Source organism: Camelina sativa, chromosome 1 (genome assembly GCF_000633955.1).
Source record: "Camelina sativa cultivar DH55 chromosome 1, Cs, whole genome shotgun sequence".
Lineage (NCBI taxonomy): Eukaryota > Viridiplantae > Streptophyta > Magnoliopsida > Brassicales > Brassicaceae > Camelina > Camelina sativa.
The window spans coordinates 13,489,650-13,510,619 of NC_025685.1; the positions used below are offsets into that span (position 1 = coordinate 13,489,650).

Sequence of the window (20,970 nt, forward strand, 5' to 3'; positions counted from 1 at the left end):
TTTTTTTTGGCTATGAATTATCATGGATTTGGTATATATATCTTTGGATCGATCAATTTGGTACCCTTCCATTTCCTTTTTAAATCTTTAGTTCGTTTTAATATTGCTTCCTCCATCTTTTAAGTTTTGAAGTTAGAGTTGTAAAGAAGAAATATACTCTAAATGGTTCACTTGTGTGTATGTAGCCACCTCTAATATATTTCCTTCGCAAAAGCATTTGGTGCATATAGAATCCTTTGTTGTTAGATTTATCTAATGATAGTTAAATCATTAGTATAAAACTTGGACCATTGACCAAAAGACCGTATTTGTAACACTAAGTGAATGACATTGAAGATCTCGAGGCATTTCCCAAATAATTGTTAGATCTCGTTTTGTCCGGACAAAACTGTCTCCTTTCTGAATATAAATCTTGAAAAGAAAATGCAAAACAGCTATATCCGATATCAATTATCTAAAGTAGTTTTCTTTTCTACCGGAAAAAGTGATAATAATCTTTAAATAATAACAATAATTCATGTTACTATATGGACCCTCCGATATATTCATACATACCAACCGGTAATACGCTGTACGATTCGACATAGAAGTGTGAAGCCCCATTTAATTTTTCAATGAATTGTTTTGTTTTTTTTCTACTTTTTTTCACTATAAAAGCATATATCCAAAAAAATGTGGATCAGCTTTTTCTTTCGTTGGGTTGAACGACATGGGACTGTAGAAGAGAAGAAGCAAAATTATTAGACAAGAATCACTTCCTAACATAGCTTTTTGTCTTGTCAAAGCACAGTGTCCCAGAAGAAAAACCAAAAGCTAAATTAGAAAAAGTGATGATTTGATAATTATAATCGTATCATTTCCTTGTTGTTGAATTATATGCCATCAATCATTTCCTTTATGATGTTCCACTTTTCTTCTCTTTCTTTCTTTTTTCGTGTATATTGTATTTGTAAACGGCCTTGGTTTCCTTATGTTTATTTACAGAGCTACGATTTTGATTGAATATCAAATATATACTATGTTCTGCTTTTCGAAATTTACAAAAAAAATAAAAGAGGATTATTTTTTAATTAGAACTGAACTGATCGTACGTGCATATATCCAAGTTATACGCCTCACTAGTTGTTACATTTTAAGAATGTGTATTGTTACATATAGAATGCATATGCACAACAATATCAAACATAGACATATATAAGAGAGTGCTATGAATTGTTAGGAGTGAACTTAGCCAAGTTAATTCAAAAAGTTTTTTTTGAAAAATAATGAGAGTTATAAATTACATAAAACCTCTATAAATTAATACTCTATAAATTAATAAACACTATAAATTAATAAATTTTGTCAGTCCCAAGTCGGGCCAGTGTAAAAAATGACAAAATTCGATAAGATAATAAGATAATAATTTTTCTGAAATCCCCATGTAAAATATGGTCCCAATAATATCATAAATTAATAATCATGTAAAATTTTATATATGTGCTGCTATAATAATGTATGTTTCTCCTAAAGGTCATATCTATAAAACAATTTTTATGATGTATTTTTAAACTATAATGATATAAAATATTTTGTAGTATGTCATAAAGATAGCTACAGTCTTTTCTAGATATCCGTAATTTACATTTTGATAGTTTGATTGACTATTAAATTACAACAATTTATATTATTATTCATAAATTTAATTTTATGTATGTCATGTGTATAAGTGAATTTGTCTATTGTATTTGTAATTTATTGTTAATAATTTTTTCTAAATATTACAAAGTCAATTCCAAAACCATAAAATTTTGAATATCCGAAATGTTAAAATTGTCTCAATTCATAATTTTTAAAAGTTAAACTATTAAAAATATATCTATAAATTAATAATTATTAATTTACACTATAAAATAAATAATTATTAATTTATAGATAAACTAATATCACTATAAATTAATAAAATGTCTTGGTCCCAACATTATTAATTTATAGAGGTTTTACTGTATATTAAGTTAATCATTAAAACACTTAATTCAGGTAAATATTTAAAAGTATAAACGAAAATCCAGCCAGATATTTTCTCAATAATAAGAGACATGTACTACAGTATTTAGAGCTAAAGTTGTAGACAAATTCAGATTCTCTTTCGATTCTAATATTAGATTTAAGAAAAATGTATTTTAATAAGCGAATTTTAACCTTAGGAAGGTTATTAGTCATTACTAATGTGTTATAAAAATGAACTTTTGGCACAAATAAAGAAAATTTCTGATAATTTTTGTTAACTATGGGTCATTTAGTCGTTAACTAGTAATATATTATACTAGATTAAGATCTATTTGATGTGCGAGTTTTTAAAATTTGAATAAAATTAATTTTACAAAAAAGCTTATATTAATTTTTTTGTTGTTAGTAGATTCTATCATTAGGAAATAAATATAGATTTTTATTTTTATTTTTGTCTTAATACACTAATTTGCATTTCTATATTTTAAATTTATTGTAATATTATTATATTGATCTACTAAATTTAAATTATCAATCACCACTACTTTTGCAAATATTCATCTTAACAATTATTTCCAAAATTCAAATATGTGGTTTTTCAATCTTGCCTAAAATATGATTACACAACTTTGTCATATTATGTTTTTACATACAAACCACCGGTATGACCTTCATCTTATTTACATCAATTTAATTTTTTTTCTTTTTCTATTTTATAACTAAAAATGTGTTTTTACACCCACTCATATTTCACTGTACAAGCATTATTCTATACCACCCCTACAAAATGTCTATATAAACATTAAGCCAACTATATGTGTGACATCTCGGTTTTGAGAGACTTCCCGGTTTTGAGAGACTTGGCGAGATGTTTAAAATAATTAATTTGGACACCTATGTCACCAAAGTGCACTTATCTTTTTGGTCAAGAGTCGTGAGAGAAAACCACAGTTAAGCGTGTTTATGCTGGAATAGTCTTAGGATGGGTGACCTTTCGGGAAGTGATTATCGAAACTGTGTGAGTGAGGACAAAACACAAAAAAATATCATGTGGTGATTTGTAGGGACGGTAACAAGTTTTTAAAGCCTCCTGAACGTAGCAAACCGACGTCGAATATACATGAGCTCACGGGCCTAGTGAAAGGACGTGAGACCCATTAAGGAATGTGAGCCCATAGACTGGAATTAGACACAGAGCCCACTAAGAGGTGACAGTCGAAGCGTTACAATATGTCTCTTTACTTTCTTTTTTGCATAATTTATTTAATCACTAAAATTACTTACTCAAACAAAATTCAGATAATGTCTCTGTTCAGTATAACAAGTTTTCTTTCAGTATTAGTCAAACAAAATTCAGAAAAATATATCACATAAAAAATATTTATGATATGTATTTAAACAAAACTAAGATTTAATTAAAAATGGTTCAACTAGAATTAGTCTATGAAAAACTGAAAGAAAATTAATCTGTCAGCATATACTTGAGTCTTAGATAATTCAAAGAAAAAATAGAAATGAAAATAATCTAAAAATACTAGAATTATTATAATTTTAAAAGAAAAAGCACAATTAAATAAATAATACATAATTAAATTAATTGTAATCCTTTTAATTTTAGGATTTGTAATTTATTGTAAAGTTACCTTTATGTTTATATATATTTTATATATCTTTTCAAAAAATAATATAATCCTCTAACTTTTAGAATCTGTAATTTATTATATAAGTAATGATCTTCTTTTAAAATTTAATTGATAAACATGACACATGTATCATGAAAGTTACTAACTCTCCATTGCTTTGCTGTATGAAAAATAAATCATGCAATAAATTATATATTACGTTATGATTCTGTAATTTTTATAAAAGCATGCATAAACATAAAATTAATAAAATATTAATTTAATTTTTGATTTCATTAATTATAAACCTCATAATAATATAATATATTTCATCTTTTAGTCTTATATATATATATAGAAAAATGTATATTATTTATTTTAAGATAAATGTAAGGTATCAAATAAACATTATTCTCCATTTAAAAAAAATATGTAACAAAGTAATTTATTTACTAGTTAAATAAATAGTCTTTATAGAGAACTTGTTCCCCAAGCTACTGAATCAAGTTTTTCGATCAAAAAAATCTTGGAATATTTCATCTCCGATATTCTCGTATCTTCCGTACATTAATTACCTTATACTTTGTAACAACTTTAGGTAACCCTACCTAGGTTAGTCGGTGCTTACGTACTTGTATAAATATTAGGTGCAGCCTTCTTTATTCAATATCACTCTAATTCTCAACCTCAAGTACCTCAAATCTTTTCCTTCTCTCGACAGACCGTCTCATACGAGACTCCTTCATTCCCCTCACAAAACCCAACACCAAACCGATCACAAAACCCATCGCAGCTTCTCGTCCCAGAAATCCAGCTATAGTGAACGCAATGGTCTCAAACGTCAACACTCCACCGCCGACGGAACACACCGAGGATAGACCCACCACGTACCTCGCCGCTCTCCTAAAAAACATCGACACTTGTCGTCCCAGCGTCGCAAAGGTCTCAAACGTCAGGCAATCAACTAAAGCCAACGTCGTCAAACCTGTTAGACCTGTTAGACCTGTTAAACCGCGAAAAGTAAAAAAAAAATCACCTCATACTGAGAATGGATCCGCCACGTACCTCTCCTCAGGAAACCCCTGCCTCGACTTCTTCTTCCACGTTGTTCCCGACACGCCCAAGGACTCTCTGGAGAAGCGGCTACAGGAGGCCTGGGATCACGACGCCTTGACCACTCTCAAGCTTATCTGTAACCTTCGTGGAGTCCGTGGCACTGGAAAATCTGACAAGGAAGGGTTTTACACGGCGGCGTTGTAGCTCCACAGCCGCCATCCGAAAACCCTAGCTTGTAACCTCGAGTCCATCTCCAAATTTGGCTATTTTAAAGATTTCCCGGAGATTCTTTACCGGCTTCTACAAGGATCTGAAATCCGCAGTATCCAGAATTCGGAATGGATCGATACGATAGACGCAGCAGCTCGACGTAGAAGAGCTCGATTTTCTAGTTGTGTTGGTGGTCGTGGTTTCGGTCGTGGCCGTGGGAGGGGTCGCGGAAGGGGTCGCCGTGGTTTTACATTCAGGCCGGCAGCAACGAGGCAGAAGAGGGTAGCGAACGCAGAGAGGAAGAACCAAGAGGAGAAAGCCAAAGCAAGCTTGGCGCGCAAGCTAAAGAAGGTTTCAATGGGAAATAAGGCGTTTACAAGATATACTAACGATTCAGACTATAGGTTTCTCCACGAAAGTGTCTCTGATCTATTCGCAAATCAACTAAGGAGAGACGTTGATTTTTTGACATCAGGCCAACCAAACAAAATCTCTCTAGCGGCTAAATGGTGTCCATCGCTTGATTCTTCATTCGACAAAGCAACTCTTCTCTGCGAGAGCATTGCTAGGAAATTGTTCCCCCGAGAATCATTCCCGGAATACGAAGGTGTGGAAGACTCTCACTATGCGTACAGAGTTCGTGATCGGCTAAGGAAACAAGTTCTTGTTCCCCTCCGGAAGACTCTGCAACTCCCTGAAGTATACATGGGAGCGAAAGATTGGGAATCTCTCCCTTACAACCGTGTTGCATCAGTGGCGATGAAGTCATACAAGGAGATTTTCTTGAAACACGACGCAGAGAGGTTTCAGCAATATCTTAACGATGCGAGAACGGGGAAGACTAAAGTAGCCGCCGGTGCTGTGTTACCTCACGAGATAATAAGAGAATTAGACGGCGGAGATGGTGGACAAGTCGCTGAGCTGCAATGGCAACGAATGGTTGATGACCTTAAAACGAAAGGTTCTTTGTCGAACTGCATGGCTATTTGTGACGTTTCCGCATCTATGTACGGTGTTCCAATTGAGGTTTCCGTGGCGCTTGGTTTGCTAGTCTCTGAGCTATCAGAAGAGCCATGGAGAGGAAAGCTTATAACCTTCAGCAAAAACCCTGAACTGCATTTGGTTGAAGGAGACGATTTGAGGTCAAAAACAGAGTTTGTGATGAACATGGAATGGGATATGAACACTGATTTTCAGAAAGGGTCTTGATTTGATTCTTGAAGTGGCCGTAGAAGGGAAGCTGAAGCCGGAAGAGATGATCAAGAGGGTGTTTGTGTTCAGTGATATGGAGTTTGATCAAGCGTCGACTTCGACTTCACCATGCAATAGATGGGGATGGTCGCCTCCGACTCCGAGTAATGGATGGGAAACAGATTATGAGGTGATTGTGAGCAAGTACAGAGAGAAAGGGTACGGAGATGCTGTGCCGGAGATTGTGCTTTGGAATCTGAGGGATTCAAAGTCAACCCCTGTTCTCGGAAACAAGAAGGGAGTTGCTTTGGTAAGTGGGTTTTCCAAGAATTTGATCAAAGTGTTTTTGGAACATGATGGAGAGATTGACCCTATGATGATCATGGAGGCTGTAATAGATAGAGAAGAGTATAAGTCGCTTGTTGTGGTTGATTGATAAAAAGATTTGTGCTTCTTTTGTATTCCTTATTGGTGGGGTTGTTACTTTGTAGAGTTTATTTTTAATGGTTTACTCAAACCCTAACGATTTGAAACATTAAGCAGAAACGAACAAGAAATAATGTCAAATTACTTCATTATGCTAAATTCTTAATTGCTGAGCACATAATCAAGTAATCAGCGAAACAAACGAGCATGTCTACTACGTTCATTGATCAAGTAATCAGCGAAACAAACAACCAATCAACACCTAAGTTGTTTCTATACTAAACAAATTTGCACTCAGATGACTGAGTTGTCATCCTTGTCGTCTACGAAAGCTTGCTTCATGACAACTCTTACATATAGGACCCTTTTTTCTCTTCGCCACTCATATATATAGGACCCCTTTTGCTTTTGCGGAATTCCATGTAATTCCATGCCATCAATCATTTGGTGAAAAAAAACCCAGCCAAAATTTGGTGAATCAAGGATGGTAGACCTTTTCTTATTTTTTTTGATAAATCAATTACACATTTATAGAAAAACATATATAAAAATCAAATTATTCAAAAACTAAAAAATATATAAATTTTAGATTGAATATATTTAGGTATTATTGATATTTATGATTTAAAATAAATATAATTAATTAGTATAATTAAATATATTTAAGATATAATCAATATGTTTTAAAATATTGTTTAGGGTTTAGGGTTTAATATATGTATATATATATATATATATATATATATATATATATATATATATATATATATATATATATATATATATATATATATATATATATATATATATATATATATATATATATATATATATATATATATATATATATATATATATATATATATATATATATATATATATATATATATATATATATATATATATATATATATATATATATATATATATATATATATATATATATATATATATATATATATATATATATATATATATATATATATATATATTAACAAAATTAATATTATATTGGCTAGAGAATGTGTCAAAATCTTTCTAAAGAATATCCTTAAAAAAGAAATTATTTCTAAAGAACGTGATCCCCAAGCCGTCCCAGCATATCAGTTTTGACAATCTAGTATTTTGGTAAATCTATATAATAATAACAATCTGAATAAATGTCAACAAAAGTTACGATTTTTCGTCGTACATTTTCGTTAAATAAATTTTATTTTTTAAAAAAAAAAATTTGTACGGTTGCATATGTTCATTGTCAAGTTTTGTCTTTCACCATAAAATATAATCATATGGTTGCTTCTATTCATTGTAGAGTTATGTCTTTTCACCATATCTTATTCACAATTTTTTGTTCTTATACTTATAATACATACAAAAAAATTTACAAGGTTGCCTCGATTCATTATGATTTTTCATTTAATAATTTATAACTTAGAGTTGAGTCTTTTTGCCATATTTTTTTATTATAAGTTTTTATTTTGATGGTTGTGTTTTTAAACTCACAGTTATATATGTTTAATACTTATGAAGTTTTAGCCTTACTTATTATTATTTTCTTTGAGATAATTTTTAATTTTATTAATTAGTATATATTTTTTAACTATTTTATTACTTTCATATAATTTTATAATATATAATTTCAAATTTAAATTAAAATGAACTTTTCTTGAAAACTTCCCCTGCGAAATCGCGGGGTCTGAGTTCTAGTATCTTATATAATATAATAAATTTTTATTCTCAAACTTGATTCCAGAATTTGACACTGAACCATGTATTTTTCTATCTGATACTTATGAATGAATGGATGATAACAACAAACAAACTTAGGCTAAGATCATCAAATGGGATGCAAGGTGTTTCAATACACTTATGTTGTTGTAGCATAAATGATGTCAAACCATAAAGAGTGTGAAATGTAGCAGTCAAGACATGAATAATGCATTCAAGTTAAGCCAAATATAAAAGTGGTTTGATTCTAACAATCCTAATTACAAAAATGTAAATGTAATGAACCAACAACTTAAACAATACTAGATGCAATAAGAACTAAGATGTAATGCAAATACTACACTTAAACAGAAACAAATACTAAACAGATGCAAGGTAATGAAACTAGAGAGATGCAAAACATAAACTACACAGACGAGATGGTGCTCTATCACGCACTCGACCGAGCTCTAAGAGTGTGGTCGAGTGACTAGTTCGAGTGGTGCAAAACTGAAGAACAAAGACTATAAAACAACCTTAAACAACCCATAATGCAAAATAACAAGACAGAAAGCAGGTATGAGCAGTAAAACAGACAATCAATATATAAAACAAGTCCTAGAGATGGGATTCATTGGCTGGTATTAAGCTATAACTACCTAGACTGATCAACAAAACTCAATCAATATGAGATATCTCAAGACAATAACCTCTAATACTTACTAATCCACTCTCATGGCAATAGTAATCAGGTTTAAATACTCTTAGACCTAGTTCTCACTAGCTAAGACATGAATAAACATGCATTAAAGATCCAGATCATTATTCGTCAAAAACCACCCTAGACAACTAATCTCTTAGGCTAGACACAGTAATCTCCAGTATTAGTCTATTATAGCATCCTAAACATCTTTTGGAAGGAAGGAAACATGAGATCTATCCTTAACTTCTCAAAGCAAAGATAGCATAGAGAACTCATAATCTGGAAGAGGTTTATAAACAAACAAGCTTGAACAGTCTAGATAATCATAACTCTTTACCAGCCTAACCCATCTCTAAGTGTAGATCATGTGGTGATTTGTAGAGACGGTAACAAGTCTTTCAAACCTCCCGGACGTAGCAAACTGGCCGTCGGAAATTGATGGGCTCACGGGCCTTGTGAGAGGACGTGAGGCCCATTAAGGAAGGTGGGCCCATGGACTGGGAGTGGACATGGGCCCATTGAGAGGTGGCGTTCGGGGCGTTACAAGTGGTATCAGAGCCCAACCCTGACGAGTGTGGAGTCGAGTGGACTAACATCGTCAGGGGGTGATGGTCTTGATACGAAATGAGGACGTTACGATCTGTTAGTGGAGGTGAATTGTGACACCCCGGTTTTAGAGACTTGCGGAGAGGTTTTAAAAAAGAATTGACTAGGCCACCTATGTCACCAAAGTGCAATTATATTTTCGGTGAAGGGTCCTGAGAGAACTCCAGAGTTAAGCGTGCTTGAGCTGGAGTAGTCTCAGGATGGGTGACCTTCCGAAAAGTGACTGTCGGAACTGTCCAAGTGAGGAACAACCACAAGAAAAGATTATCTGGTGATTTGTAGGGACGGTAACAAGTCTTTAAAGCCTCTCGGACGTAGCAAACTGGCCGTCGGATATTGATGGGCTCACAGGCCTAGTGAGAGGACGTGAGGCCCATTAAAGAAGGTGGGCCCATGGTCTGGGAGTGGACATAGAGCCCATTGAGAGGTGGCGGTTGGGGCGTTACACTAAGATCCTAGTTCACTACTCAGATCTAAACATGATCATGAAGAACACAAACTCATAAAATGATGAAATAAACATAGATAGATAGATGATGAAAAGATTTACAACTTAATACAAAGAAGCAAGATCAAATTCTCAACAGATCCAAATTTATGAGAATCACAAAGTGCTAAAAGTACTGAAAAGATGCAAAAGGAACAAATTATGCTAAATAAGGTAAAAACTAGGTTTTTAGTGCTTTTTGGGGTATGACTCTCTCTCTGACGGCTGCAGGGTGCAATGTCCTTTTATAGGAGGAAGGGGTAGCCCTACTTAGCTAGCAGACAAAATACAAAGTCGGCTGGAAGTGCTTGACCATGTGCTCGGTCAAATGCATGGTCGAGTGCCTTATGCTTCTGGTTGCCTCTTGGTCGAGTCCCTCTCCCAGCTCGGTCGAGTGTCTAGTCGAGTGACTTCAAGACTTTGTCTTTCTTCCATTCCAACCTTGATCTGCTCTACTGGATGTACTCTCTTCTTCCTCAGCTCACTTCCATGCTCCAATGAACTAAATCGTCTGTTTATGCAAGCAAACATGCAAAGCCATGCAATTTCTACCCTAATGCACAAACATAGGCTAAACTACACAAAAATGACAAAACTAGCTAGTAAACAAGGCAAAATAGAAGGATAAAATATGTATGAACAGGGTAAAATATATGTACATCAACTCCCCCAAACTTAGTCTTTGATTTTCCTCAAGCAAACAAACAGTACATAAGTAGGAACAGAGGTTTGAAAGTGGATCTCAGAACCTAAAACCTTTTAATAAACTAGCTAGAATCAATGTCCAGGTTACTAATATTATGATGCAAGGTGAATGAGCTGTACTTTAAAAACTTTAGACAAGCCTATCACAACCTAAACTGATTCAAGCCTTAGATATCCACATGCATTTAGATCAATCATTTCCTTTAAAATTCATTAAACAAGAACATGAATCATATTATACAATGCTTAAACTCATTTGGCTTGGCAATAAAGGCTTAGAGATAAAGATGCTCTCTCTTTAGAGTGGAGCTTATCAAATCAAGGTCCTCTCATGAAAAATAGATTGAGTTTTAGAAGAAGGCTAAAGGTAAGAACTAATAAACACATACAACAACAAAACCTTGTCTACCCAAAGACACCCAAAGTGTTTGATCCCATATATCATTCTAATCCCAAATGGTCCTAGTTCTACCCTTTAACTTCTTTTATCTCTTTTACCCTTTTTTCTCTTTTATTTTTTTTTAAGCCTTAGCAGAGGTTTCTTATTTGAAATTTCTAGTGGAATGGAGGTTTCTTTCTTAAACACCATGTTTCTCTTTCTTTCTTATTTTTAAGACATAAAAGCTTTTTCCTATACTTTTCTTTTCTTTATTTCTTTTCTTTGACCAGAACCATCTTTTATAAACATGCTTCCCCATTCTTTCACTAGAGCTTAAATTTACTTAAACACATTCTTCTCCTAAAGACTCTAACCTATTCTCTTTCTTTCCCTTCTTTTCTTTTCTTTTTCAACCAAACCAAGTCCCAACCCATAAACTAAACCAACCTAGTCCTATCTAGTTTGAATAATGCAAACTAGAACTACACAAGGCTTTATTCCTGTAAGCTCAAAGCTAACACTTTCTACCAAGCTCAATCCCAAAAGGCATAACACTCAAGAGTAAACATGGTTTGAAAGGAAGGGTAGGTTAAGGGTAGGGGAAACTGATTTAAAGATGAAATCAACTACTTGGATCAACAAGAGTGGTAAAAAGGGGAAAGATGATCCAAATATGTATATTGTTTCCGTGCGTTTAAAGCAATGCACAACCAGATAATTAAAGTCAATATTAGGTTTTTATAAGTAGGAAATGATATCAAATCACAACATGCTTCAATTTAGACCATAATGAAATATAGGAATTCAAGACTTGGTTCAATCTTATGTTTCTAGCTCACTCGACTAGCATCAAAGTACTATTAACTTGGACATTGATCCTAGTTTAGTGAATTTAAACAAGTTAACAAGGCTAACTCATCATAGATCCCTAATGCATATATGAAACAGTCCTATATAAAACATACTAACAAGATCCTAATATGCAATGCATCATGAACACTCTTTTTTTTTGAAAAGATTTTTGTAAAATTTTTTAAAATTTCAGGTTTTTCTATACCATAGATGAAATGCAAGTACTAACATGATGATGCTAAAAATTTGAAATAAGAAAACAGAAAACAATGTCAAATGCTATCTCAAACCCTCTCCCCAAACATAAATTACATAGTCTCTGTGTAAGAAAATTTTGAAAGAGGATTTAAGAATCAAAATAAAATGAAACAAGAGATGCAATGGTATTTAAAATGGAATAGGTGATGTTGGTACCTCATGGGTTGTAGAAGAATCTGTCTACAACATCACTCATGCTGTCATAGGTGTATCTAGAGTTTTCAGCTTCATTATGGGCTCCTGATGGAGAAGGGGGCAGCTCGACTATTCACCCGGACTGGCGCTCGGTCGAGTGCCTCTGGTGTGCTGGTCGAGCGCTTGGTCGAGCGTGCTGTTGTGAGAAGTAGTGCTTTCTTGGGTGGCCATAGTAGTGATGTTGCATAAGGCAGGATCCACAAAGTATTGAGGCTGGTAGGGAGGGTAGGCTTGTCCATAGGGGTAGCCTGGATAACCTAGTTGAGCTGGAAAGACATATGGAGGTCTATCCATGTGCTCGGCCGAGTGAATTGGAGGTGCTCGGTCGAGTGCTAGTTCGAGTGCATCGGTCGAGTGCCTTGGAAACTGCTGTTCTGGGTAAATTGAGCCTCTTCTCCTCTGTGTAGGCTCATAAGACGAGGCTCTTGATGGTTCCACGGGGGTTTAATCCCTAGACATAGCTTTGGTTGAGATACTTCTTCTCAAATGCTCACTAGGTGCTTGGGATGAGTTTCCACCCTTTAACTCATTGATTTCTTTCTTCATGGACTTCATGGACTTCATGGACTTTGACATCTTTTTCACCTTATTCTTCAATGTTTTAATGGTCTTGTCATGCCACTTGTTCCATTTTTGGAGAAGTGTCACCCTCTTGCTGGTCTCTCTCACTCCTCTACTATCTTTTTGGTGAGGCTCATAGTCTTCAAAGTAGAATTGCTCATCCCCTTCTGCCATCTCCACATCTTCACCTTGTTCACCTCTCAATGGAGCTGTACCATCAAACAATAGCTCAGTGGCTGGCCAAGAGTCTATGTTGAGCTCTTCTCTTATTGTTTTGGCTTCTTCATTGAGCAGAATAAGCTGAGCCTTTCCCACTGTTGGATGCTCAAAGTTGAAGAGATACTTCTCTTGATGCCTTTCCTTGGCTAGGATCAGAGTAGTGGTGAGGTATGGGATGTCAATCCACCTTAGTTTTGTCTCCACAACTTGAAATTGCACATTGGACCTACTTAATTGTGGTAGGCATAATTAAGGTCTTTTCCCCAACGTTACAGTAATTGTGTGTATTCGTAATTCTAGTAAAGAGACATTTTTTTCGATAACTCTAAAAATCGTTTGCTATAAATCAAAAACACAAAACGTTTCCTTCTTATGAAAATATTTTATTTAAAAAAAAACTCTACAACTTACTAACAACAACGATACATAATATCAACATATACAATTAGAAACTTATTGTGTGTGCTGACTCAAATTTTTGAAATTCACACTGTCTCTAAGCTGAAATTCGATAGCAGACTAAAGAAATCGTCTTGGTTACATATTAGATTACACATTTAAATAATTTGGACCAATTTATAATAATCCGAGAGACTGCTTAGTAAGAAAGCGCTCAATAGATTCCTTTTTAAAAATTAATAAATTAGTATCTAATCAATTTTGTAATAATCTGTAGGCAAAATATCCCCATGTACACAACGCAAGTGTAATTTCAGATATCACTAGGTACATGACCCGCCGTAGCGCATCATGAAAATGTTTAACTATAAATTATAGAAAGAATGACTATACTAATACATATGTCGTGGTTTATTACTAGACTAGGTCCTTATTCTTTTTACTTACTAGAGTAGTATACATTTGTTGGATAAAGACATATAACCACCTGTATAATCTTTTAATTACATAAGTGCCATTATAAATTATTTTTTGGTTTAAAAAAAACTATAATCTATATATATAAAAAAACAAATATAAACTATGATAAAAAAGAGATTAAACCTAGTTCTCTTTTCTTTCTCGAGCTCTAGCCGCCGGAAAAAATGGAGATTTGGCTGACCTAGCACCGGTTCCGACCTCCCTTTCTTAGGCCAGAAGTTTTTGCTTCTTTTGTTCTTGTTTATTGCGGCTTTTATTGGAGATTTGAGAATGAGACATGGGGTTGCAGTGGTTCGATTCCGACATGAGGAAGGTTTGAGTGGTGTTTTGGATTGGTGTTTTTTTCTTCCGCCGAGGCATGGCTTTTGATGAGAAGCAGGGGTTCTCGAATTAGGTAGTGGTGGTGGTATCTACTTTAGGAATTGGCAGTGGAGGTCTCTTTTGGTAGCGTTTCTTTTCTTTTCAAACAAATTTAAGGTTGCGGACTTCGTTTTGGCTAAGAGTGAATGATGCTGGTTTCATCATCTTCAACAAAAATTGGGTTTCAATAAAAACCCCCGAGAGTCGTTTTCTTTGCTATTAACAGACACAAATCGATCTATAGAACGACGTTTTCCCGGGTAACACGAGAATCATCGTTGTCATCAACTGTGAGAAATCATAGAGCTTTTTTTTCTTTTTGCTTCTGTAGTTTTTGTTATCTTTCTGAATTCTCAACCTGCTTAAGGATTTTCTTGTTTTTTCTCATCAATTTGTGAGGTGGGTTTTGTTGAAAGAGGGCTTCTAGTAAATTCTGATTCGGGTATTGGTTATATTACTACTGGATCATTGATTGCTTGATCTGACCTGAGAAAAAAAAGTTTTTGATTTTTAAAACCCTTGAAGAAGAGGCTAGTTCTATAACAGAGTTGTGTTTGAGAGCTTGATTTGGTGCTTAATTGGAGTTGTAGAAGCTTTGGATTGTTGCTGTGGTGGGGGTTATTGGATTCCTTCACTTTCTCCATTTGTTGAGTCTGCTGGGTACCATTTTGATCAAGATCAAGGATCTGCTGGTTTTGGGTATTTTATCAAAATCTGGAATTGATCTTTTTGGAAGGAAGGTCTTTTTTTTTGTAGTTGTCAAGGTCTTTGGTGAAGTTTGTTTCTCACAAAGTTTGATCCTTTATAAGTTGGGGTGTGTTGATGTCTAAATCGGTCCAATTAAAGTGTTTTAGTTCGGTATTTAGAGGGTCGAAGTTCTCTTTTATATATGAAAAAGTCAGGCTACAATTGGTAACGACGAGCTACGAAATGACGAAAAAGAAACAATTGACGAACTTTGAGCTCGTCAATTCGATACTGCGAGAACCTGTTCTCTTGTACGAATTTCCTCCCGTTTTCTGTGTCCCTGCGTCGTATGCCGTACATTCACTATTTATAGATTACTGTGTTGGTTCGTCATCTGAAAAGACCAAAGTACCCTGCTCGGCCTATTAATCCTTTTGGGCTTTTTCTGGACTAGGCCTATTATTGGGGTGAAATCCACCCCTAACAGTATTCCCCCCATCTTCAGTTCGTAGTTATGCGGAGAACTCTGTGTCCTCCAGTGATTCCCCGACTGTCGCAAAAGCTTCGAACCTTTGTTTCTAATGACGAGCTGATCCGAAGTCGGCAAATGATGGCATTTGAAGGGTTCGCGGACAAACATTGGGAAATTGGAGAGTCGCGCGTGGGCTTTCCTGTTTCCCGAAAAACACGGTCGCATCATCACGCGTTTATCTTGACGCGCATGACATCCGAAAGTTGTAACGTCGCTTCGATCCTCGAGTTGTAATGATGATTTCTTTGGGAATCTTCCTTTCAACCTTATAAATACTCGCCCCTTCCTCACTTTAGCTTCATTCCTCTCCATCGATCGTTTCCTCAGCTCGTCGTCCCATGTACTCTCTTCCCTCGTCTTCTAGCTCGTCTATATATATTGTTTTTCTTGAGACTCTATGGCCTCCCCCCGGTCCACTTCGTCTGATTCTTCGGCGGTGAGCCACCTTCGTCAGAATACTTCGCCTGATTCTAGTGGTTCGACTAGATCGGATCGTCGTATGGCGAGGTCTCCGACTAGTAGAGACGTTTCTTCGGGATCGTCGTCTGATTCCGACAAAACCAATTTGGCCAAACTCCAAAAGCGCATCTTTTCCGATGCGGCGGTTCTGAGCTCGTCAGCCCTTCCATGTCAGATCCCATCTCTTGTCGACGAGGATTTTGACGAGCCGATCGTTCCGGCGAATCGCATCATCAGGCACCGATCTCCCCCGTCGGTTGCCGATCCTTCCGGAACTAGAGCGTATGCCCTCTGCTTTGTTCCCCAATCTTCGCTCTAAGCGCGAATCGGCTTGTGTGTCAGTTCAGATCGACGAAATTCCGGCCGATCCCATAATTATTATCCCCGAGCGTGATCAGCATCCTTGGGATGTTCCCGAAGGGTTCATCTGTCTCTCGGAGAAACTCTTCACCGAGTGTGGGGTTACTTTTCCCCTTCCCTATTTTTTGATGTCGTATTTTGCTAAGCGCAAAATGGCAATTTCTCAGTTCGCTCCGGCTACGTTCCGAAATGCGGTCGGTATCTCGATCTTGGCGAAGAGAGCGGGAATTCGGCTTTCGGTCGATCATTTTGAAGAACTTACCCGTCTAACAGCGTTTGACAGAAAAAAGAAACCTGGAGTTTATTATGTCAGACACAACTGGGAAGGGTCTTATTTTTTCTTAAAAGTGGTTCCGGGGGTCGTCGAGGATCCTGCGATCCCTTTATTTTCCGGATGGAACCTTTCACCTGGTAGTTCATCTTTCTTTGTCACTTGTTCACGGCCCTCATATTTTTTGTTACTTATCCCGTTCGCTTCTTTGCAGTTGTCATACCGCGGTGCTTTCTTCCTTATCCTCCTACATTTCGAGCTGATATCGACGCGATACGAGCAGTGGGTCCATATATTTGGCCAGGCTCTGGACAGAGGAAAGGAGGTCGTCTGAGAAAACAACAAGTTCCTCGACCGACAGGTAATAGTCACACTTTTTTGTTTCTTTGGTTCATTGACAACCTCTTCCTTCTTTTTTTTTAACTTAATTTTTGTGCAGCTAATGCGATGGGGAGACTTAATTTGGATGTTCCCAATGTATCGGCTCGCTACCGTCAAGCGTTTGGTCGACCTGCGCCCCCTCCATCTTCTCGCCCTGAGGTCCAACCCGAGACTCGTCCTTCCGGAGTCGACTCATCACGAAGATCTCCTCCGGCTTCTCGGGATTCACGTGCGGCTGAGATTCGAGCTGGCAAAAGACCGGCGTCGCGTTCGTATCCCCTCCCATCAAATCCCTTAGCTCTTCCCGCTGGAGCTGATTCCCAAGGGAAAAAGCCTACCGGCGACTTCAGTCGTCGGAGGGAGCATTCCTCGAATCCTTCGCAGAAGAGGACAGATCGGTCTCAAGATCGATCAGATTCGTCGAAGCGGCAGAACACCATGGACTATCAGTGGGATTTCTCTCATAATTTGGCAACCTGAGCTTTCCCGAACGACTCGGAGGCATGCACCCAACTGTTTCGCAAGATCCATTTTGGGTCAGGTCGTCTAATGCCGATCGAGAGGATGAAGGAGGGCGATAAGATCATCGATCTGGCGAATACCGCCTTCGAGGTTTGCAATTCGTCAATTGATTTTTTTTTTTTAATTTCCATTCCTGATTCGTGGTCGTTTCAGCTCATAGGTCGCATCAACCGTCTCGCTTCTGGCTACGAGAGGCGTGTTTACGATCTGGAGTCTGCTGCTTCTTCGACGCCTTCAGGTCCCTCGGTCGAGCAATTCAAGAAGCTCGAAGCTCAGCTCGAAGAGGCGTTTCGTTCGAACCAGACGCTGAGCGGGAAGATTTCCGAATTGGAGCTTCAGCGAGATGTGGCGAATTCTGGGCAGGCTGCCCTCGTGTCGAAGCTCAACATGGCAGAAGCATCTTGTTCCCAACTTCAAACTGCTCTGGACTCCGAGACGACGAGGCTCAGGGCTCGTCGTCATGGTTTCGGTCGGTATCAGAAGATGGTTGCTTATCATAGGGTTGCCGATCGTGCCCAGAAGATTCTGGATCGTCACAAGGCTCAAGCGGAGGCTGTTAAGGCATCTCGCCCAAAGTTGCTCGAGTACAATCAGGCCTTGGGGAATGCGCTAATGCTTGAGGCTTTGGTTGCTGATGGCCAGATCTCTCTTCTGGCTGATGGAGTACAGGAGAGGGTTGTTGTTGTGGCGGCTGAGCTAAAGGAGGAAATCCTTAAGATTGACATCCCGGATCTCAATCCCGGGGATTTTGACATTTCCTCCATTTTTGCCGAGCCTTTCCCTGATCCTCCTGAGTGGGTTCCTTCCCCGGGTGTCGCAGATGATTCTGATTCGGAGTTCGAAGGAGGCGCATATAACAGGTCGGAGCGTGCGCCAGTGAGGATGGGGAAGCCGAGGAAGAAAATACTGTTCCTCTGACACCAGCTCGCTTGTTGGAAGATGATGCTCCTCCCGTGCCGAACGATTCGACAGTTGCTCCGTCGATGATAATTCTCCCGTGGATGGTCTCGTCGCCCCTTGAACTTATCTTCTCTTTTGAACTTTTCCCGTGATGTAGCGGATGCTGGGCCGCTATGGCATTGTTGTTGGAAATTAATTATATATTTTTTTTGAATTGACGACCTTTTTTTACTCTGGTCTCCTTGTTTTTGCTTAGCTCGCACCATCCTTCTGTTTCTAAAATTTCTTTATGCTATTTCTTTACACGTGCGAACCTTTCTCGTGTCGCGCTTAGATGATTCAGGCTCTTCGTCAGGATCGACCGAGGTTGTTGCGTCTCTTTGCAAAAGCAAGGTCCTCGGAGGAAAGCTTGACTTCGCTTCCCCTTGGTTAGGCGCAATGCTCTTGCGGGGAGGATGCCAACTTTGGCGAGAGTAGATCCGCTCGTCATGCTTGTGACGAGCCAACTGACGGGATACTTGCTAGGGAGAAACCTTTACGTCTCTTCCCCCCTTTTTTTTTGGCGTGCGACGCGGTTGGTCGGCTCTTTCTAAGTCGCGAGCAGCGACTCGGCTTTTTCTTGTGCGAGTGCGACACACAGGAGTCGGCTTATCCTCCTATTACGAGTAGCAAGCTCGATTTTATTATATAGGTGCGACACGCGATGGTCGGCTTGCCCATGAAATTGCGAGTAGTGACTCGGCTTGAATTATACAAATGCGACACGCTGTGGTCGGCTTGTTCTCTTATTACGAGTAGCGAACTCGGTTTTATTATATAGGTCAACACGCGACTTAGTGTAAGTTATCTGTATATATATATATATTTATTTATTTATTTATTTTTTATTTTTTTTTTGCCTATGAAACGCGCTGGTCATTTGACGGGTGTGTTTTCCGAGGCTTGATTTATTTCCCCCCTCAGGAACACGCATTTTGCAATCTATAAATTGCCCATCCTTCTTTCATTTTCCTCTGTATGTTTCGTATAAACCGAGTTGCAATGCCTGTAACAACGAGGTCGGCGTGGTTGAGGAGGGTGCGGGAGCGGCTCGCTGTATGATCTGATGATGTGATTCGTTTGGAGCTGGAGTACTATCATGCTCGGATTCAACGGCTGCGGGATTATATTGTCGTAACGCGTCGACAGTTCGAGCATTGTTTCCAATTTTGCCGTATAGATGGGACTGTGGAGCATCTCGAGCTTCTGATTGACGACGGGCTGTTCTTTCCTAAATGGAGATGGGACCGAGTGCTCGAGGAGCGCTCTCGCTGCGAGGTGTTACTGGCCGAAGCGGGGGTTCCCGATGTTGAAGAGGACGAGCTTAGACCTATTGGTAGGAGGCCATACGAAGATCATGTGGAGCTCGATGCGTGCCGAACTCGGGTCGACGTGTTGCGGCGGTACATTAATCAGCTTGAGAGTACAGATCACTACTTCTGCAAGAGTACTCGCGTTGAGGGGGCTTGCTCCTACCTCGAGAGGATGGTCTCTAGGGGTGCTGTCTCCCCAATGGACAGGCTGAAAGAACTGAAGGATTCGTGCCGTTTCTGGCAGACGACCATCGGTGGCCTGGAATTTGACGAACCCTCGAACGCTGACCTGGGGATTGAGTAGAGGGGCCTTGTGCGGAGTGCTTGATAGTAGCGATCCCGATCTCTTCTTCCCCCCCTCCTTTTTTTTGGTATGTGCCGTATTGGGGTCGACTCCCCCTTTTGAACTTTTGCCGGGTTAGAGGTCGGCTCCGCTTTTTTTTTGAACCAGCTCGATTTTTATGCTTTTGTTGTTATTATGGTGCAACGTACGATCGTTGATAAGCATAAGAAAGATATAGTTATTGGCAGATGTGTCTCGTAAACGAGACTACCTACGTACCCCCCGATCAGGAGGGATCAAACCGCTCCTAGTTCACATTACATGGATAGTTAAAACTGTAGATAACGGGCTGTGTAGTCGAATATCGCTTTAGGTGCATGGCGTTCCAAGAGTGAGGTACTGGCTCGCCGCTCATTGTCAGGAGCTTGTAAACACCGGGGTGGACGACTTTGGACACCTGATATGGACCTTCCCAATTGGCTCCCATTTTTTCGGCATTGGGCTCGGCAGTGTTCTCGAAGACTTTTCGTAATACAAGATCTCCCTCGTCGAAGTGCCGATTATGGACTTTCTTGTTGTAGTACTTGGTCACGGTTTGGTTTTTTTGTATTTGTAGAAGCGCCTTGTCATGTTCTTCTTCCAGCTCGTCTAGCCTATCCAGGATCATCTGGTTATTGAGTGTTGCGTCTTGGACGAGCATTGTTCGGCGAAGGCTCACACTGCCGACCTCAGCTGGTGTCATTGCTTCCATTCCATAGGCCAAAGAAAACGGGGTTTGGTTCGTGGCTTGTCGTGGGGTCGTCCGGTAGGACAAGGGC

At 38.1% G+C, this 20,970-nt stretch overlaps 1 protein-coding gene and 1 pseudogene across 2 annotated transcripts; both read left to right on the forward strand.

Annotated features, from left to right (window-relative positions):
* LOC104789766 lies at positions 4,125-6,510 on the forward strand (annotated as a pseudogene).
* LOC104789775 lies at positions 14,164-19,219 on the forward strand. 2 transcript variants are annotated; one of them, XM_010515431.2, is made up of 4 exons: positions 14,164-16,854; positions 16,929-17,075; positions 17,154-17,707; positions 17,771-19,219. In XM_010515431.2, exons 3-4 carry the CDS (start codon positions 17,645-17,647, stop codon positions 18,533-18,535), a joined length of 828 nt encoding a protein of 275 aa, XP_010513733.1. In that variant the 5' UTR covers positions 14,164-16,854; positions 16,929-17,075; positions 17,154-17,644; the 3' UTR covers positions 18,536-19,219. The 2 variants fall into 2 exon arrangements, with proteins under 2 accessions (XP_010513733.1, XP_010513727.1); XM_010515425.2 differs by lacking the exon at positions 17,771-19,219 and having other exon boundaries at positions 17,154-17,644.